This window comes from Gopherus evgoodei, chromosome 7 (genome assembly GCF_007399415.2).
Source record: "Gopherus evgoodei ecotype Sinaloan lineage chromosome 7, rGopEvg1_v1.p, whole genome shotgun sequence".
Classification (NCBI taxonomy): domain Eukaryota; kingdom Metazoa; phylum Chordata; order Testudines; family Testudinidae; genus Gopherus; species Gopherus evgoodei.
In genome coordinates, this window is record NC_044328.1 from 110,998,706 (window position 1) to 111,020,015 (window position 21,310).

Consider the following 21,310-nt stretch of genomic DNA (forward strand, 5'->3'; position numbering starts at 1 on the left):
GTTTTCACAAAGGGGAGGGGGGAAGAACACTTCATGCAGCATTATAAATGAAAAACTATAACAAGTAGGGCTGTAGCATGCAACCACAAAAGTGCTCCAATATTTTAACCCCAGTACATTTTCAGGACCACCCCATTCTGAAGGGCCTGGTGCCGAGCTTCTGTATCCAGAGCCTCATCCTCTTAAAGCCTTCATCTCTGCACAGGAATATGGGGGATAAAGGAGGCCTGTTTGATCCATATTAGTAGTTTACAGCCCTGTATGTCCAAACAGGGGTTTATCATCATCTTAGACTAGCAATTTTCTAGTGTGAGACAAAATAATTCTGGTAGGCAGTGTAACAGTAGGTTAGACCTGTGACACAGAATGGTGTCAGGGATCCAGCTCTGCTCAGCAGGGTCCATTACTAACAACGCTAACACACACATCTCAGCTTTTATACACCTTGATCTTTAAAGTAAAAAAAGAGAACAAGAGAGTACAGAGTTACATGAAGCCTCCATGAAACGTAATTGCCATACAAATGTTCACAGAAGAGCAAATACACTATTTTGGGTGTCTTAAGAGCACACCGTACACCATGCAGCTTTTAGTCAGATAAGGGATAAGGGGAGAGGCAGAGCGGTATGCACGGTGCTCTCCAATTGTTACAGAGAGAAATTCTTTTCAGAGGGGCGGAGGCACATTTTACAAATCAAAGCAATTAAGACAGAGTAAAAACCAAGCTCTTTTGAAACACTCCAGTAAAGGCGGCCATACATTGGTTATTGGGTTTGATAGTTGTAAAAGGAAATCAAGTGACATGAAAGTAAACTGGTGGGAGAGGGGGAAAAATACAGACTCACTCACCCAAGTCGGACTGCAAATCCTTTTTCAGTCCACAAAGCATGTTTGCTGTTATCTATCAAAGCATTCAGCTAATTGCAATACCAGCTCCTTTCTGTCTCTCCCCTGGCTGTACTGGAATCACTTCACAGCAAGCTCACTTTCAGTCTGTTTCCCACAGCAGAGCAGGGTTACAATGCGCGCTATGCTGTTCTACTTAAAGGGAACAAAGTCCTATTGACTCCACTTTAGGAAGACTCCCAGCAAATGTTGCCCTCCCTTTAACAAAATTCTAAACAGGGCTAGTTAAAATGAGAAGCTCAAGATCCAGTCTGGTTTGACAAGAACAAAACCAAACCAGAGGCTAAAGGATCTTTAGCTGTTCTTAAAAATCCAGCAATAGATCTGTCAGACTGGCCACTTGGCATTTGTGGTACACAAAAGTTATAAATGCAATGATTAAAATGAACAGCTGGTTGAAGGAGCAGCGACAGCTGAGCACTGGCTTGCTGGCAGATGCAGCAAACATGAAGCACACACTTCATTCCCAGCAATATTCCAACAACTTGGACCACGTTGGTTGAGAGCAGCCATCATTCCACATGGGCAGTGTCCTTGCCCTTTGCACAAAACCTTTTGTCCCGCAGCACGGAATTCACAAAAAATCCTGGAGATGGTGAAGCTCCTGCCCTGGAGGAGATTCCCTTCTGGGTCTCCAGGACCTTTCTGTGCACGAACCCAGTGGCAGAAGTTGGAGGACAGCTAAACCTTATGGAAATCTCCAAGTTGCAGCAGCATTTCCGAGCATGGGAATAGGCTGAGACTGCAGTACTGCTTGACAGGCTTTCCTTTCCCCCACCCCCTTTGGCAAATGCCTAGAGAGCTTCCAGCACCTTTCAAGGCAATGTCAAGCTGCTGTCAAAGCATTCGACTCCCTCCCCAAAACTGAGTGCAAGAGAGAATGAAGCTGCAATTCTAGGTCCTGCCTCCTGCATTTTCTGAAAACTCAATTTAACCCCTTCTTGGAAGGGCAGACTGGCAACCTCTGCATGTTTCCTTTGCTCAGTTTAACTCTCTCTGGAGCGGAGAAAGGATTAAGATTTTTTTTGGCGGCGGGGAGGGAGGTTTTGGTCACAAGTGCACCAAGGGACAGATCTGAAATATCTGTGTTTTGCCCAAACCCCATATAAGGTGACCAGATAGCAAGTATGAAAAATCGGGATGGGGGTGGGGGTGGTAATAGGAGCCTATATAAGAAAAAGACCCAAAAATTGGGACTGTCCCTATTTAAAAAAACAAAAAACAAACGTACACCCGACATGGGACATCTGGTCACTCTATCCCATATACGTTCTGGAAATGGAGGAAGGGCAAAAGGAACACAAGCTCTCAGATACTTTTAGGAAGAATAGTAATGTCTTCAATTTGAGTAGGCAGGATACAAGATAATATGGCGATCAAGTCTCGTGCTTAGGCTACAAACTGATCAACAGCAGGGAATTTTATCCTCTGCTATAGGATGCGTGGCGTGTTACATTGAAGCATCAGACAAGAGTCACCGGACAAGCAATTGTCATAACAGACCAATATTCCTGCAAACTGCTTCCTTCCATTATTGGACCAGGAGCCACACACGCTGTCCTGTGAGAATGCCTCTCTGTTCCTGCCTCACCTTCTTCTAATGCTGAACCAAGATTGTGCTGTGAAGTCAGAACTTTTCACATAAACTGGACCTTAAGAGCTCTTGGTGGGATAGCTATCTTGCCAGACATCGCTTAAGAGTGCTTTTGGCGGCATAGCTCATGACTAGGGTCCTACCAAATTCACAGTCCATTTTGGTCAATTTCACAGTCATGGGATCTTTAAATTGTAAATGTCATGATTTCAGCTATTTAAATCTGAAATTTCATGGTGTTCAATTGTAGGGGTCCTGACCCAAAAAGGAGTTGGGGGGGGTGTCACAAGTTTATGGTAAGGGGGGCTGCAGTACTGCTACCCTTACTTCAGCACTGCTGCTGGCAGCGGTGGCTGCTGGTCAGGATCCCAGCTCTGAAGGCAGTGCCCTGCCAGCAGCAGCACAGAAGTAAAAGCGGCATGGTATGGTTTTGCCACTCTTACTTCTGCGCTGCTGGTGGTGGGGTGCTGGCTTCAGAGCTGGGTGCCAGGCTAATAGCCGCTGCTCTCCAGCTGCGCAGCTCTGAAGGCAGCACAGAAGTAAGGGAGGCAATACAGTGACCCCCTAAAATACCCTTGTAACCCTTTGGCAACTTCCTTTTGGGTCACGACCTCCTATCTGAGGAACGCTGGTCTGTGAAATCTGTATAGTATAGAGTAAAAGCACACAAAAGGCCAGACTTCATGGAGTGAGACGAGATTTCATGGTCTGCGATGCGTTTTTCATGGTCATGAATTTGATCGGGCCCTACTCATGACTTATGCTGGTTCTCCAAACAAAATAAGTCATACATGTATTTGCAAGTGCTTTCTTGTGGTGGTGGTGGTTTTGTTGTTGTTTTCTTGCTGGTATAACTGCATCTACAGTAGAACACTTGCTAGTATAACAATGTCATAACCAATGTTGTACTGGCAAAAAAAAGTTTCTAGTGTAGACCGGGCCTAAATATTCAAGATCCCTGTGGGCTTAGCAGTGGAGTGTGAACAGGCGGGTTTCACGGAGGGAAGCCTAAACTTTCTGCTGGGATTGAAGTGCAGCAACATCTTTATCTTGGCATGAAGGCAGCTGCTTTGTGCTCAGATGCCTTACACAAAAGAGATATAATTAGTAAAACAAACACACATGATATTTTGGTCCATAATTTGTGTGGGTTTTTTTTTTTAAAGTTCTGTTCCATAATAGATGTAGTTAGTAATTGAGCTGAAGTTTGTAATTAAAAATCTTTTCATACTGCTATTAATGTCTTAAATTATATTGTGCTATATTTGAAGATTTCTTTTTAAGAAACAAATATAATCAGAAGCTGATAATTTGAGGAAGATGCACTGTATTGGTTGCAATGAAATGGACATTAAATCTACAATAGATTGCTTTTAAAAAGTATAAATACCCTGATATGTTTACTGCCGCCATCAAAATGATCAGCTATTGAAAAAGGACAACCATAGAGGATGTGGGAGGAGGGTAGAAGAATGAATGAAGATATTTACTTTATGGATACTGGCCAATGCCTATAAACACTATGCCTACTTGAAATTGATGACAGCAATATTTTATAGTGGAAGTGAACAGCTTGAATCTCTTCCAAATAATAATTTTTTAAAGTAGTACACCACATATGTGGAGACCAATTACACAGCCAAAAATATACATATAGGTCTTCATGTTGTCATGTAAGGTTACCAGAAACGTTAGTATGAGGCATCAATCTAAACTGTGGCTGGATGAACCAAAGCAATATTAAGTAGAGCTTTGATTTGTGATAATCTACACATCCTCTACCTCTTGACAATAACTTTGATTGAAGTGTCCTGAATTAAATAGCTATCCAACCATACTCCTATATGGATGTATGTATAGAAGTGCCTAACTTACAAAAAAGGGTTCTTACTGAAACTGGATGCCAATTGGGATCTTTTAGCTAGAGAGAAATAAAAGTGAATTGAATAGTAAATGAAATACCAAAAAACCTTTCACAGGGAATTCTGCATTCTTGGCACTCCCAAAACTTCCACTAACTTGTGTGAAAATGTTGGATGTGCAAAGAATGCAAGATCAGCTTAGCATTTGAAATAAGACGTGAAGCCTGAAGACAGCACAACTTCAAGACAGCTTCATCACAAAACCAGATTCCATGGTTCATAGTAAAACACATTTCCCAGTCCAGCTTCTTGAGAATTACACACTACTACACCTGGATGAAAGCCATCTGAAAGGCCATTAAGTTTATATAAAAGGGTGACTTTTTCCCTCAGGGAGAGGTGGTCCCTAGAGAAATCACTCACCAGCCATCTGTTTAAAATTTAATTTGTACTAACTGTTGACCAACAGCAACCAGGAATATCTAGATTTGCATATATTCACAAAGAAACATAAAAACTAAGTTTATACCTGCCATTTCTAGTCTTCCCACCTTTGAAATTTTGTAACCAATCACTGAGCACCTACATCTAGTCCAATGTAAAGCTCATTAAAAGTAAGTTCCATCGGATCTAGGTTGGCTTGGCACATTGTAAATACAGAATACACTTTACACAAACAGAGATGGGGGTAGAAGTGAGCTGAGAAGCAGCTTATTCAAAACATTGCTATGGTTCTCTGCTGTGAAGCACCAAAATTTGCTGCCCCAAGCTGATCCAGCACGTATTTAACAACGTGTCTTCCCCTCCCCCTGATCCTATAGCAATGATCCAAACTCTGTGTGACATTACAGCAAAATATTATAATGGCTTATTAAGGAAAAAATACACACTGTGTTTGGAAAAATGTAAAAGCATCCAATATCTCTCTACAGTAGCCTATCCCAGGGGATTCTCCAAAGACAGCTATATTGCTGCTGTCCAACAAACAGCAAGCACAAAAAATGGCAAGTAGAAAAACATTGCATAGGAGACACAAAATCTGACCACACGTGAACCCGTATTAGCAGCAAACGAAATGCTTGGGTTACGGCTGGTTCATAAGCAAAGGATCCAGAAACTTTCCGCTAAAAAGATGAGGTTCACGGGAGTTTGGGTGACCTCCCACACCCCCAATCCTTGTTTTTCCCATTTACATAATCTGGCTCTATGGTTTCACCTGGGACAGGAGATCCAAAATTGCCACTTTTTGTCTTGGTCATGCTAGAAGTGTAAGAAATACTGGACATCTCAGAAGAAAGCCTGTTATTTGTGAGACTTCCCAACCCTCTTTTGCATAATAAAGAGGTTCAGACAGTTTAGATAACTAATCCCAACCTCACCCATTTTCAGAGGTTTGCCCACCTCTCCCTATATATTATCAACAGGAGTTCCTAGCTGGTCACCTAACCAGCCACCACCTACTGTAATTACTCCATTCTATTGCCACAGAAACCACACTTAGCTAGCTGTGCTTCTTTAAAATAGCTGGACACCTATGGGTCAGATTCAGACCTGTTAGTGGGGAAAGCAGATGCAGAGTTTTAGCTACATAGAGCCAAATTGCAACATACAACCACTAATTTTCTTCGCATGAGCAAAAAGCCTTGATCTTTAAAGATGCCTTGTATCCAAGAAACCTAGACACAGAGCCAGAGGACAAGCATTTCCGTATTGCTCTATCCATTAAGAGCAAATTCCACCAGCTAGTCTTAAAAGCAAATTTATTATCAATAAATGGATACTACACAATAAATTGACCCATCTAATAGGCAGTTAAGGCCCTTGCTTCACAAAGACATACAGGCTGTTAGAGCACCAAAAGGGAGAGTATTTTAAGGGGCTGCTTGCTGAACCCCCAATCTATTTTCCTCATCATTAAAGGGAAATAAAAATGATAACTATACATTTTTCCTCCTTAAACAACAACATTCACATCTATCGTTGTCCACTAGCAAAGGCCATGTCTGTGGGTGGGAGCAAAAAGGGAATTGAATAGGGGATGCGTCCCAGGAGTGTGATTAATGGTGAAAAAGGAGTGCTGCAATGACTCCTACATCTGACATTGGCTCATGGAAGTTTGAAGATTACGCATTTCACATGTCTGCCAGCCATCCCTACTGAGGCTGGGATGCACATTAAGATAATAGACTCTTATTCAATTACCCCCCCCTACATTATGGTAAGTGGAAGATCAGATATTAATAAAACCACCCCCCCGTGCGCGCACACACACACACAGAAGCCAGAGGCCATTTGGAGTTACAATGTTCCTGGTGAATTAAACACACACTGTACTAATAAAATGGGGTAGAGGTGTCTTTCCTCTTCAATATGCATAACTTTACCAGGGGAAATTGTGTGCAAGATGCATTTAAACAAAAATAGGATAGAATTCATCCCAGGACAAACTCCACTGGCCTCCGGGGGTTTACACCAAGTATGGAAGTACCAGCCCAGCTTCCTGCATTCAAGCCATAACACTCAACTTGTGATAATTTATTTTTCAGGCATCCTGCCTCTTTTAGTGCCCCCTGTGGGCCTTTTAAGAACTGCATGCAGGCTTTCATATGCACAAAACACCCACTGCCTGGAGCTGGTTTAACACCACACACAGTTCTTAATCTCCAGTGTCCCAAAATAAAGCCCACCACCACACAAAGGTCCATACTTTGCTCTGGTGTCTTCTCTCACCGTCAAAGCTCCTCTTCTTCTGTCCCAGTCTGGTCTCACCACCTGTCCTCCCAGCTCTTTCTGTCTGGAGCTGAGCCTTCCAGCACTAGCCTGTGGGCCCCCAAATGTCTATACCACCAACTTCCATCCAGGTGACCCACAAGAGCCTCCTGCTCCTGGGCTGCTCTGTGTCACAACTCCCTTGGTCTCAGGATCTTCCCTGCAGGAGCTCTTCACACTCCCTATAGTCTCTCTACACTTTCTTCAGCATCCTCCCCTTCGTTGCAGCTACTTGCTGCTTTTCATAGGGCAATCACCCTGATCTCTCCCAGGTGCGACTCGTGTAATCAAAGCTGGCTAACCCCAGTCCTCCAGCAGTGAGCTGCCCTGTTACAGAGAGACAAGGTGGGTAACAGGGTCAAGCTTCTGAGCGTCTCTCACAACAGAACTTGGTCCAATAAAAGATATTACCTTACCCACCTTGTGTCTCTCATATCCTAGGACCAACAAGGCTACACCACCACTACATATCCTGTTAGAAACATTCAACTTGAAATGGACTAATTTAAAAAAAACTACCACTAAGAATATTCTCACAGATAACATAAAACTACCTAATTTATTGTCTAACATTTTAATAGTGTTTTCCTCCCTTTCCCCTGCTGAAGTTTAGAAACATCTTTTGGGTAGACTGAAGAGCATTACCACCAAATATGTTCAGGCCCACCTCTCCATCCCCTTGCCTTCCTCTCTATGCACTCACCTGCCTGCTGCCTCTGCAAATTCAGCTTTGGTGCTGCCATTCCTGGAAAATGTTCTCTTGCAGGGCATTGAGGAAAAAAAGGGAGCATGAGTACAGTCTCCAGAGCAGGGTGAGAGTGAAGTCAGCAGGCAAGTGAATGAGATAGGAAGAGCAACTGCCCATCAGCAAAATAATGGAGCTGGACTACGTGAAACACTGTCAGATGGGCGTAGTAACCAAACCAGAAAAGCACTCTCTCCCCACAGTTGCTGTCCGTTATAATGATCTTGTGGTTACTTTTAACAATAAAAGTCAACTTTTTCAGGTAGAAAATGTGCTTTTAATTAGAAATGACAATTTATAAAAAAACAGTCATGGCAGAGGCAGAGTAGTGTTTTGTATATGCATGCCCCACTGTTAAAGAGGAACTTTTACAAAAGCCCCTGGGGTCTGAACATTCCACTGTGATGTGTCAGATAATTTTGCCTGGTGCTACAAAACAAACAACTTCGAATGTGGGCCAAAGATCATAAATTATAGGATACAACTCTTGTGCTGGCGCCTCCAACAAGCAACTATCTTAAACCACTTCACGGTGTCTCCCAAGTTTCTATGTTTAACTTTATTTCACCTTTAGTTAGAGAAACAACTAAATTAGATGTTTACGGTCAAATTACAGTTTTAAATAATCAACTGCCCAAGAGTTAATTCCCCAGCTTCCCCTAGCTTAAAGATCTCTGTAGTGGGGGGACGTTTTCCTCATTCTAATACATTTGGCTTGTGTGTGAGGTGTTTCTCCTTCTACATAGACAATCTGAAGTGGGGAATGGTGTTAGTACAGACCCTGCACTGTTTAGGCTCAGTGCAGAGCTAACCAGAAGAGGAAGCACTAGTTTGAGAGAAAAGGCTAGTTCCCAGCCCTCCTTCCGAACCTGCATTGACACTACTGCTCAGGCCATAAAGAGGAGGCCATGGGGAAGTAGCCCAGGGAGTTGTAGCTGTCATGCAGCTGTTATAGGAGGCACTATAGACAGCTGCAATCCACAGGGCCCTGGGCTGTAACCCGGAGCAGAGGGTGGGCCTGGGTTCCCCCTAAACCTCCCAACTCCTGATCAGATGCAGGAGGAGTTGACCCAGACTGTGGGTTTCACCAGAGGGGAAGATCACCGAGGTGAGCAAATATGCCAATAAGCGCAGGACCCACCAAGGTAGAGGAGGAACTTTGTCACACCTTATAGTTGAAAAGTTTTCCTAATATCTAACCTAGATCTTCGTCCTTCTTCCTCAGCCTTCTCCTCTTCTCTAGGTGCTCCTCCCTCATCTTGTTCTAATGCCTTGGGCTGTCCTCTGCTCTCAATGCAGAGTTGCACAGCAGTACGGGAAGTGTTCTCACCCTCCCTCCCAAACACATTGTTTTCCATCTGTCTTGAAGCATTGCTCTGGATTCTATAGCACTCATATGGACTTCTCTCTGCAAAGAGTTGGCTCAGCTTGGGCATTGGGGTGGGGGGGCTGAACTCACCAGAGCCTTGAGGCCTTTTTGTGCTAGCCTCGTTGGCATAAAAGGCCTGCACAGTAGTCCATAAAGCCTCTCTAGGAATACCTTGATATGGGGGAGAGGCATCCCACTTCCCTGAAAGGCCTCTGGCCAGGTCTACTCCTACCCTCAGCAAAAATACAATATCTGCTGGTCCAATCTTTGCCTTATGCCCCCAGTTGTCAATACAATAAAATCCCTTACAAAGCTAGAGTGAATTGTCTTGTGTAAAGTAAATTTTATACAGCCCAGACTTAACTGATTCCTTTTTGTATAGTGTGGGTAGAAACTTCAAAAGCTCAACACTGACCTGATGGGACTGCCATTCAAGTCACTGGGAGTTTAACCATTGACTTCGCAAATTAGTTTTCAAAAGCTTATCACTTCAGCATGAGGTTGATCCCAGTTGCTTGTTGGATCCCTACATTTTCAAAGCCATCTCCCCTAGAAACTTGGAGTGCAGAGAGAAGGCGAGATTTACGTTTATTGATGTTAATCCCCAAGCCCCCACCCCCATCCTGCCCCAGGCCATGCCTCCCACCCCCACTCTGCCTCTTTCCACCCAGTACCACCCTCCTCTCCCAAGCGCACCCCATCCCTGCTCTTTCCTCTTGCCTTCCAGTGCCTCCTGCACCCCATGGAACAGCAGATCATGGCAGGCAGGAGGCACTGGGAGGGAGGGGGGAGGAGTGGATTGGTGGAGCAGCAGGTGGGTGGGAGGCGCTTGGGGGGCAAAGTGGGAGCTGACTGATAGTGGGTGCTAATTTTCAGCACCTATGCTTGAAGCACGTATAGAGCTTGCACATTACAGCAGCTTCTTTTCCTAGACTAAATCCTGTGTGTGTGTGTGTGTGTGTGTGTGTGTGTGTGTGTGTGTGTGTGTGTGTGTACACACCTGCTTCAACCTCATAAATAACATTTCTTTTTCCTAGTTAATAACATTTTAGTCAGTTTATTATAGGACTGGCTACAAACATTGTCTTTGGTGAGAGATCTGCAGTGCAGTTGACCTAGGGTAAGTGAGTGGCCCTCCGGTACTGGGAGTAACCTGAATATTATTGTGATTTTTGGTGTAAGGGACTATCTATCACAAAGGCAAGTTTGCCTGGGTGGGAAGAGAGAATCATAGGACTTAAAGGGACCTCAAGAGGTCTTTTAGTACAGGAGTCCTCAATCTTTTTCCTTCCTGAGACCCACTCCAACAAGCAATAAAAACTCCATGGCCTACCTGTGCCAAAACTACTGGTTTTCTGCATATAAGAGTCAGAGCCAGCAGTAGGGTAGCAAGCTGGGCAACTGCCTGGGGCCCCATGGCACAGGACTCCCCGTGAAACTAAGTTGCTCTGGGCCCCAGGCTTCAGCCCCATTCAGTAGGGCTGTGTGCTCCCGCGGAGCAGCATATCTACCTCTGTGTGGAGCCTCATGGTAAGGGACCCAGGGCTGGGGGGGTTGGATAAGGGGTCGGGGCAGTTAGGGGACAGGGTGGGTTGGATGGGGCGGCGGTGAGAGGCGGGGGGGGTGATTAGAGTCATGGGTGTCCCGGGGTTTGTGAGGGGGCAGGGGGTGAATAGGGGTCAGGGCAGTCAGGGGACCGGGAAAAAGGAGGGTCCGGGGGGGGCAGTTAGGGTGGAGGGGTTTCTGGAGGGGGTGGTCAGGGGACAAGGAGCTGTGGGGGTTGTATGATTTGGGAGTTCTGGGGTCCTGTCAGGAGGCAGGGGTGTGGAAAGGGGTTGGGGCAGGCAGGGAGTGGGGGGGTTGGATGGGTCGGGAGTTCTGGGAATCCTGTCAAGGGGCAAGGAGTGGTTGGATAGGCATGGGAGTCCTGGGGGTCTGGCTGGGTACGGGGGTGTGGATAAGGGTTGGGGCAGTCAGGGGACAGGTAGGAGGTAGAGTCCAGTCTGGGGACAAGGAACAGGGAGGCTTAGATAGGGAGTGAGGTTCTGGGGGGCAGTGAGGGGGCAGGGGTCCCAGGAGGGAGGGGGCAGGGGACAAGGAGCAGCGGGGTTGAGAGTTTTTAGGGGGGCAGTCACCCAGCACTCTCCCCTGAGCCCTGACCCCCCCACACACACCATGCCCTCTGCCCTGAGCCCTCCACCCCTCCCCCAGGCCCCTGCCCTGAGCCCTGTACCTCCCTTATACATACCCAGCCCTCTGCTTGACTCCTTCATCCCCCCCCACCCGCAACCTTGGCCCTGACTTTGGCACCCCCACCCATACCCAGAACCCCCTCTGCCCTGACACCTACACCCCTCCATATACCCAGCCCCCAGCCCTGACTCCAACCCTCTGGGTCCTAGCCGCCAGTCCCGCACAGCCAACTGCTGGTCTGGGGTTCTGGCCGACGGTCCCTTGCCAGCCGGGGTCCCAGCCGCAGGCCCCGCTCAGCCCGCTGCTGGCCTAGGTGAACAGAACCCCAGAACAGCAGTGGGCTGAGCGGGCTGGCAGCGTAAGATCAACATTTTAATTTAATTTTAAATGAAACTTCTTAAACATTTTGAAAACGCTGTTTATTTTACAATACAACACTAGTTTAGTTATATAATATATAGACTTATAGAGAGAGACCTTCTAAAAAAGTTAAAATGTATTACCAGCACGTGAAACCTTAAATTAGAGTGCATAAATGAAGACTTGGCACACTGCTTCTGAAAGGTTGCCGACTCCCGGGTTAGGGGTTTGTCACAGGAGTGGGTGGGTGAGATTGTGGCCTGCGCTGTGCAGGAGGTCAGACTAGATGATCATAATGGTCCCTTCTGACCTTAAAGTCTATGAGTCTATGGTGTGTTATATATTCTGCGGTTGGGCAGAGGAGCACTACAATTGCTGTTCAACATGTGTGCACCTTGGCACCCCGTATTGTGCATAAGAGTTGTTGAACAAGGCTCATTCTCTGCATGTCATTCCTGATGAGTTTTTTAAAAAAAGGCAAGGTTCTGTCCAAAATTATACCTGAATACTTCTAATAAGGCTTATTTCAGACCCGGTGATCACAAAAGGTAACATGAGGTGGTTTCTTGGCAGCTTTGTTGTTTAGGTGAAAGGCTGTTCCTGAAGTTTTGGAGGTACTGGGGCAGAGCTTCCAATATTGAAAGTATTCCGCCATTTTGAAGTCAGTCGAGAGGGCGTTGCCAATAGTGGTGAATAGTACCAATAGTACTGCCAGAGGGACGTCATCAGCATAAGTGAATGTACGCGCAATTGCGTCAGGTAAGTCATTAATATGTACACCACTGAATAGGTCTCCCAACCATGCTTGTCCCTTTGGCCCAAAATTCTTCAGGAATACAGGAGAAACACAGTCCTTGCCAGCAGCTTTTCTGCTTCTAGTGGCTAGAAGAGCCTCATTTATTTCTTCTCTAGCAGTGGTTTTCAATCTTTTTTTCATTTGTGGAACCCTAAAAAATTTTGAATGGAGGTGCAGACCCCTTTGAAAATCTTAGGCAGTCTGTGGGCCCGCCCAGGCTTCCATGCACCACTGGTTGAAAACCACTGTTCTATAGCATATGAGAATGCTAGTGGTGAAGTTGCAGCTCTTTTCAGAACTTCCTGTATAACCATCTTATCAGTTTAGGTCTTTGAATTATGAAGACCACCAACAATATTGGCCATCGCCGTCAGTTGATGGTGTTTTAAGGAGTCAGTGGCTCCAAGCTTATGGAGCAATGCTCAGGTTTTACAAACTGAACGAGGGAAGTCAAGATCCTCCACTGTCTCATTCCATCTCTTCAGGTGAGCATAGTTCAGCGACTATTAGTCCTTTTCCATCTATTGTAATAGAACTGATCAAGAATTTTGCATTGGAATGGATTTTCAAACAGAAAATGCAGTTTCCACATGAATTTTTTTTTATTTTCCATCAGGAAAATTGACATGACATTTAATTTAAATCAGCTAGATTCAAAATCAGAATATTTCCATTTTTTAACTGACTCTAGATGTTTTATTTTGAATCATTTTCACAAAACAGACTGCCTTACAGGAGGGGTCATTCGGCTCCATTCCATCTAATGGATTGTGCTCCCTAGAGGACTAGATCTCCCATAACGCAATGCAGATTCTCCTCTAAGTGAACTGTGTGGTGTATTATGCGAGCTGTAGTCCAGCCAGGGAGCTTGGTCCATATGGGAGAATGGGAGCATCAGGCTCCCAAACTACAGCTCCCATAAGTTAATGTGCCACAATGGGAAAATACAGTTTCATATTCAATTAACTCTAAATTAAGCATTTCAGGGCAGTCCAATAAATCAAAATGAACACATTTTGATTTTGGAACGTTTGTATGTTTTGTTCCAATCCAAAATTCCCAAACGAGTATTTCAACTTTCTTAATTCTTTCTATGGAACAGAAATTCTGAAATTTCAACTTTTCATCCCAATTTGGAACAAAAACAAAATGTTGAAGTGTGTCGGAATTTCCATCCCTCCAGAAATTCTAATTGTCACATTCACCTTTAGTTGTAATTTGTAACAGATCTGTGACCCCTAAAAATGCAGTGGTGCCTGTGCTACATGTAATGAGAATTCAAGACTTCACAACAGCAGCACTCAACACCCTCCTGCTGAAGGGGCATAAAAGTCTTTACCACTGGAGCTAAAATAAGATCTTCTTTAGCTATTAGCAGTATAGGGCCTAGGATGTGAAGTTGAGACATCCTAATTCCATCCAGTGGAGGGAAGTAGCTCAAACATATGCAGAAACAGTTCTTTATATAGTTTCAAGGGCAAGTACTATCATTAGGCAGAATTCAAGTGCACCCCTTCCTCCAATTTACATAAGAATGTTCTTTTCCACTTGCAAGATTTCCCCTGGCACCACTATTTTCACAGGGACATTGTGCCAAATCAAATGGAAAAATAAGCGAGCAGGTCACAACTCTTAATAGGTGTCACAGTTTCTTTTCAATAAGTAGCAGTGTAACAATGCATTAGCGAGAAATGAAACACCATGTTAACATGAATTTGCATAGTATTAAAACATGAGGCTTTGCTTTTCTAGTCTCCTTCCAAACCTTCCTGACTGGCATATGAATCAAAAATGAAATTTAAATTGCCAGAGTATTCAGCAAAATCATTGAGTTTCTGCTTAATAAAGTTTCATTTGTACGCTGGTGCATCAGACACCTCCCCTCCAAGGTGCTATATTAACTAGTGCAGATGTGAAATATTTTGCAGGATTTATTCTAATAAGCATTTCAACAGAGAAAAAAAAGAAGGAAGACTGATAGTGAAGTTTTACAGAAGAGCTAGAAGAAGTAGAAACTGAAACCTGCATTACGGTAACGCAAGCAACAAGACAGTATTATTTATACACAGCAGCTTAAAGAGCATTCACATAGAATCGCAGAAATGTAGGACTGGAATGGACATCGATAAGTCAGCTAGTCCAGTCCCCTGCACTGAGGCAGGGCTAAGTATTATCTGCACCATCCCTAACAGGTGTTTGTCTAACTTGTTCTCAAAAACCTCCAATGATGGATATTCCACAGCCTCCCTAGGTAATTTATTCCAGTGTTTAACTACTCTTGCAGTTAGGAAGATTTTCCTGAAGTCTAACCTAAATCTCCCTTGCTGCATTTTAAGTCCATTACTTAAAATTACTCCATCGCCACCCCCCTCCTCTTTATAACAATCTTTTATGGATTTTGAAGACTTATGTCCCCTCAGTCTTCTCTTCTCCAGAAGAAACAAACCCAGTTTTCTCAGTCATTCCTTGTAGGTCATGTTTTCTAGACCTTTAATCATTTTAGTTGCTTCTCTCCTAGGTCAGCCCTGCCTCCTCGTTAACACGCAGGGAAAGATGATCAGTCACCAGAAATCGAAAGCCTTGCGCTAGTTACTCCTGAGGGCATTCTGTGCCAAAAAAGTTTAGAATTCTGTCCATCCCCATCCCCCACCCAATTAAAAATTCTGCAAATTTTATTTGTGAAATAAAATCAGGAGTCTACACCGTGGCACTGGGGAGCACAGGCCCACAGGGAGATCACTGTGCAGCTCCCCCCCAACACATGGTCTCAGTGATGAGGCTGAACCCAACCCTTACACAGTGCAAGGACCGGGCCTGCCCCAGAAACACCCCAGGGCCCTGCCCCTCTGTGTCAGGTGCACCAGGTGTGGGCAGGCAGGCAGGCTCAGCAAGGCAGGATGCAAGTGTGGAGGTACTTAGTGTGGGGGGGATCCAGGTGTGGGTTGAGAGGGTTCTATGCAGGACAATCTGGGGTGGGCAGCTCAGTGGGGGATCTGGATGCACTGGGGCTTGTTGGGGGATTCTGGGTGCAATGGTAATGGGACTCTGCAGAGGGTCCACATGAAGGTAGTTGGGGCTCAGCAGGGAGTACTGGGGGGGCTCAGTGGGGGCAGATCCAGATGCTGGTGCAGTGGGGTGGGGATCCAGGTGCAGCTGGCTGGAGCTCAGTAGGCTGGGGATCCCGGTGTGGGTGGCTTGCTGGGGTGGTCCAGGGGAAGTGGGGCTCATCAGGTGGCTTCTGAGTGTGGGGAGAGGTGCAGCTCGATGAGAGGGTCTGGGTATGAGGTGGTCTGGATGCACAGGGATTGGGCGGATGGGGGAGCAGCTCCCTGTACAGTGATCCTGCACCCATCACACCTCAGCTGCAGGGGGAAGGAAGTGCGGGAGGTGAAGGGAGAGCAGAAAGAGAGTTTGTAGAGCTTCCTACAGCCAGGGGAGGGTCTGACATGGATGACATGCAGGGGAAGAGGAAGTTCCATCCTCCCCAGCCCAGCCATGACTAGCAGCTGAGCCCAGCACAGGGTAGGAGCCACCAGCCAGGTCCTCCTCAGTCCCACCCTCTGCTTCAGGTGATTTACCCCTCTGCCAGCTGCCCTGGGCATCTCAAACATACTGCTGGGGAGGCTCTCATAACTGCTCTTGTGGCTTCCCTTTGCTTCCCTTTCAGAAAGTCAATTTTTTTCCTGTGGGAAAGCAAAGAAATCTGCAGGGGGCATAAATTCTGTGCATGCACAGTTACGCAGAACTCTCCTAGGAGTTGCTAGTGCACACTCTGTTAGGTGATCTCTGCCCCAACTTAAAGGTAGTATTATTTTCTTTGACTCAGCACCACACACTAAATGCAAACCAAATGCAAAACAGAGGTTTTAAACCACAAGGTAGCCCATGGAACTTGTCTCATTTGTCCAAGACAAAAGAGGTGAATTCCATTTTTGGGCAGTTGACTACGGTGTATAATATTTCCCTGACATATCAAGCATTTTTCACTTTGTCTTCTTAAATTATGTAGTATTGCTGCGGACTATTAAAACAGCTGTCACCTTCCACCACAGGCAAGGCGCTGTTTCAGTACCAGGTAAAGGGATTCCTGTAAGAAAAATACTTTAGCATCCAAGGTACTGAAGAATTGCGTGTGTATAAATTCCTGCAGCTGGCTTAGAGAAAGTAGAACAGGGTGATGCAGTGAGAATATGGGTGCTGAGGATGTAAGGCTGGAGTGGCCAGAGGATCAGCACCAACCCTGTGGAAAAATGTGATCAAGTCTACTTAGGTTTTGGAGCTTTGAGCACAGTGACATGTTTGTGCCAAGTTTTATCATCATGATCCTTTTACTGTGTAATAATAAAAATGCATAAAATGGCATTGGGAGATTGCATGTTTTTAACTGGTCTAGTCAAGAGCCTGCCCTCTTTCCCCCTTCCCCCACGCAAAAATAACCTACAATCTAATAAGAGTAACCAGATGTATCAGAATGTTCTCAAGAACGTCTCATCTGTGAGAAGTGAAGGGACACTGATATCCTTGGTATAATGGTTCAGAACAAAGAGACCTGACCCAAAAAGGTGCTGTCCCAACAGCTCACTATAGCTATTCATCATTTATGACACAAGATTTCCAACGTACAGGCACACATCACTACACAATTCACCACCAAAACTGCGCTCCCACCCCCTCAAAACAGGCCACAGAAACTAAGCTACCCTATGTTGCTACAGTTTGTCCCTCCAGGTCAGGGATCATTGGAAAGACAGTATACACATGCAGAGACATAATCAGTGAAGGCAGATTTTGATTCAGTTGCCATCTGTGGCATTTCATATTGGTAGTAGCAGATTAGCATGAGTTATAAGAGGCCAGAATATGGCCCAGTGATTCAGCTTTGTTTTACAGGGAAAAGGGAGTAGAGAGGAGTAGTGTGGAGAGTAACACAGTCCTGTTAACTGAGGACAGCTAGCGATAAGGACATAAATGACTAGAAATAAAACACAGTCAATAATAGCATTTACAAAAAAATCTGGAAATGTTAGGCCATTATCTTTCCAGCTGAAGAGCTGTAATTGAAAGAGACTAATCTTCCAGTGGGTTCATGAAGGGTTTACAAGCTAATTGTTCTCTTTTTGTCTTCAGGATTAATACTACCTTCTGTGAATGGAGGGGCAGCAGATGTGCAGCCTTTGCTCTCTTTAATCCAAATGCCTGTACTGCCACAGATGCTCCCGACGGTGTACAGTGACATAATAGAATCTCTCTCTCGCACAAAGTGGCTGTTCTGAAATGAGATTCCAGTCATCCTGATATGAAGAGAACAATAAGTTCCCGTATATGGGGAGGGCAGGTGGGTGAGAAGAAGATATATCGGGAATGTGGGACAACAGATGAACTTCCCCTTCTCTCCTCTCATGATATGTAGTTTGTGTCATTTGGAAATTGACACGATGGGAAATTATCCCATTGAAATCAGTGGAGAAACTCCCATACATTTCAGTGAGGTTGGGATGACTTATGCAGAGGTTTCTCCTACATCCACCAGGCCTAGTTACATCATAGGCCTGATTGTGCCAAACAGCAAAACACTGAACATCAACAGCACCTGACAGGAGATACTATGAGATAACAGCAGAGAGAATGTGTGATTTGTAAAGCTCTTTTAAAAAACAAAACAACCTCCCACTCCAACATCTGTTGAGCTATCCAGTTCAATGGAGATTTCTGAAACATACCAAAAATCAGTGGGAAAGGGTTCAGGCATTCTACTTCATTACAAATCCCGTATGAGAAAGGCACAGCTACTATCAAAGAGGAAGGGCTCAGAAGAGTTCTGGATCAAAATACTGGGCTTTCTGGTGTCTACTTCACACAGGGCTGGATTTAGGGGCAGGTAATCCAGGCAACCACTTGTAGTGCCGGGTTTGGGGGTGCTGGGCTCTCTGGCAGGAGCGGCTCCGACCCACTCCCCGCCCAGCTGTCAGGGAGAGCGGCCAAACATACTGGGGGAGAGAAGGACAAAACCCCACTCCCTCCTCACCCCCAGCAGGCCAATCAGGAGGGCATTTTACCATGCTCCCTCTACACATTGCCTCTGTTTGCTTATACATGGCATGAATAAATACAGGATTTACAGATTCTAGTGCACAAATCTTATATAACAGGGATAAATTATGCATGCAAATCATGCAAAGTCATGAAATGGACTACAGATGCAATAAAAAACAAACTATTCAAAGGTTTAAAAACTAGGGGAGAGAGGGGAGGTGCGACAATTGGAAATATCAGAAGTTCAAGTTCAAAATTGTCCTTCTAGAATCAAAACTAAGTCGCTTCAAAACTTCTGATTGTTTCGGGCAGTGGTTATAAAAAGATGAACAGTCACTGGCCCGAGACTGCAGTTGTCCTACATCAGGCCTTTCACCTGCAAGGAAGATGGAATGTAGAGAGTGTTCAACTGACAAAGAATTTCTGTTGCCATGTCTATTAGAAAGTCTATCATGGTAACTGTAGTGAGCAACATCCCTTGTCTTTGCAATAAATAATTTTTAATCCAAGTACAAAAACCCCTTAGAGTAAGCAGAGATGGAAGGCTCTCCAGCAACACAGTGATAAATGATCTTAACCATCTACTAGGTCTTGTATCTTAAAAGGGACACTCTATTATCTTAATGGGCTACTTTTTCAGAAAAAAAGGCCTGGCATTTGCGCACTTTTGACTGGGAGGTCTTCCCCTCCTCCCCATGCAATCATTTGCATGTGCACTCAACCAGTTACTTCTCCAACTGGCTATTTTTATGAGCCACTTTGGCATATAAATGACCTTCAATTTTTCACATGCAGTTGTTTCCAAATTCTTAGGGCAATATTTATACAGGAGCCATTTCCTTGGCACATCTTTTCTGTGCTCCTTGTATCAGCATTTGCAGTGTTTAAGAGACAGCTCTGTCCCCCCATCAAATCTGCTATTCTAACCTCAGTGCGTTGCTATGGGGAAAAAGTCCCACATGGAATAATATACCGACAGTCATAAAATACAAACCCCAGCAAAACTTTCATCCTGGGGTAGCAAAAGATTCTTGTGTTTTTAATATCTTCTAATCACAAGTTACTATTACAAATGAGCAAACACAGGAGAGACAAAAGCTCTCACAAAGCAAACATTACCAGGTTTTGTTACCTACTCAGAGCTTTGGCTGGGTTGCTAAACCTTGGCAAATTGATGGAGGTTATTGAAAGGAAAATGGAGGGAGTACCCTGCCAGTTCAGCTTTGCAGTTCTGAGCAAGTTTTTGGTGTGTCTCATGCAAATGGAATACAGCAGGGGTTCCCAAACTGTGGCCCTCTGGGGGATACATGGGAGAAAATTGTGCAATGGTGGATTTTATTTATTGCATTTTCCTAATAGGCTCCTCAGACAAAGCGATAAAACTTTGTGGGAATTTGTTATATAAAATACGGTAGTTAAATTTACTTCAAGATCTACCAACGAGAACAGAGATACACAGAGACGCTGAATGTACAGAGCTCTCATCTCCTATCACTGTACAGCGTGGGTTCAGTTGCCCAGCAACTCTCTGGTCTAATTGAGCTCAGGACTTCAAATCTTTTTTGGGGTTGTATACACGTCACGCTATATCTGTACTTAATAGTGAAATATGGACAGATGGCTACAGACAGGTAGTGTTAAGAACACACAAAGTATCAGTGATGAGAAAGCTGAGAAAGGTACAGGAATGCAGGCTGCAGTTAGATCTGGAATGGGGTACATGGGCAGCAAGTAGGTCTAGAAGGGGATATGCAATAAGAAAAGTTTGGGGCCCTCTGGAATAGAGCAAAGTGAGCAAGAGTGCAACTCATTTTTGAGAACGGTACAGGGAGCCCAGAGGAAACAAGATTGGCCCATTTCATTTGCACACAGAATCTAGCTAACTCCTTTCACTGGCTTGCATCAGCCAAGCTACGGCAGGTTTGTTTTGACTTGTGGGGTGCTATTGGAGAATGTGAAACCATTAACCAGAATAACTGTATTTTGCTTTCAAATACTATTTTTGCTCCCTTTGGTGGCGGGGGGTGGGGTGAGGGGGAGAGAAGAGGCAGGGTAGGACAAACAGTAGGGAATTGAGGGTTTGCGATAAATCCTGTATACCACACAAATCCCTCCATTCTTCTAAAGAAAAAGCTGTTACCCTGTCCTAAAATCAGAGGATACAGCAACTGCTGCTAGTGACATGGTACACAGCATTTTCACATGCAGATCTCCAAGCACTTTATAAAAGAGAGGCAAGTACCATTATCCCATTTTATAGATGGGGAAAAAGAGGAATAGAGGAAGATATGACTTGCCTAAGTCACAGGAAGAGTCAATAGTAGGACCTAGGTCTGATGTCACCTAGTCCTGTGTCCAAACCATCAATATCCCACACTTCTGATCAGGAGGTCCATTGTAGAGTACTAGGGAAAATTATATTTGCCCCTTCAAAATATACTATTACCACAAAAGATGCTATTTTGTTCATTTTGAGAAGGATAGTTTATTAAGATTTATGCTTCAAATCTATACAATTTCAACAAGCAACAGTTTCAGTGACAAGACCACACTCTGCTATTCATTAGTTGCCAAGACATGGTGAACATGCCAGGCTATGTGTGAGAATTGCTGGGTTTGAGAGTTTAGTGGAGGGAGAACTTGAAGGTTCCTCTGTATATGGATGAGGGATGGCTGGAGGTGT

The 21,310-nt window shown here is 44.7% G+C and overlaps 1 protein-coding gene across 4 annotated transcripts in view; it reads right to left on the reverse strand.

The window, feature by feature from the left end:
* The window catches only part of GRIP2 (glutamate receptor interacting protein 2), a 495,093-nt gene that overhangs the window by 120,707 nt on the left and 353,076 nt on the right, over positions 1-21,310 (reverse strand). The window contains exon 1 of one of the 4 annotated variants that reach the window (XM_030569622.1): positions 850-1,743. The exons of the other annotated variants lie outside the window; for them this stretch is intronic. Coding sequence (XP_030425482.1) covers positions 850-889 — 40 coding nt within the window. The 5' untranslated portion in view covers positions 890-1,743. Of the gene's footprint in view, positions 1-849; positions 1,744-21,310 lie in introns of those variants that run through there. 4 annotated transcript variants of the gene reach the window in all.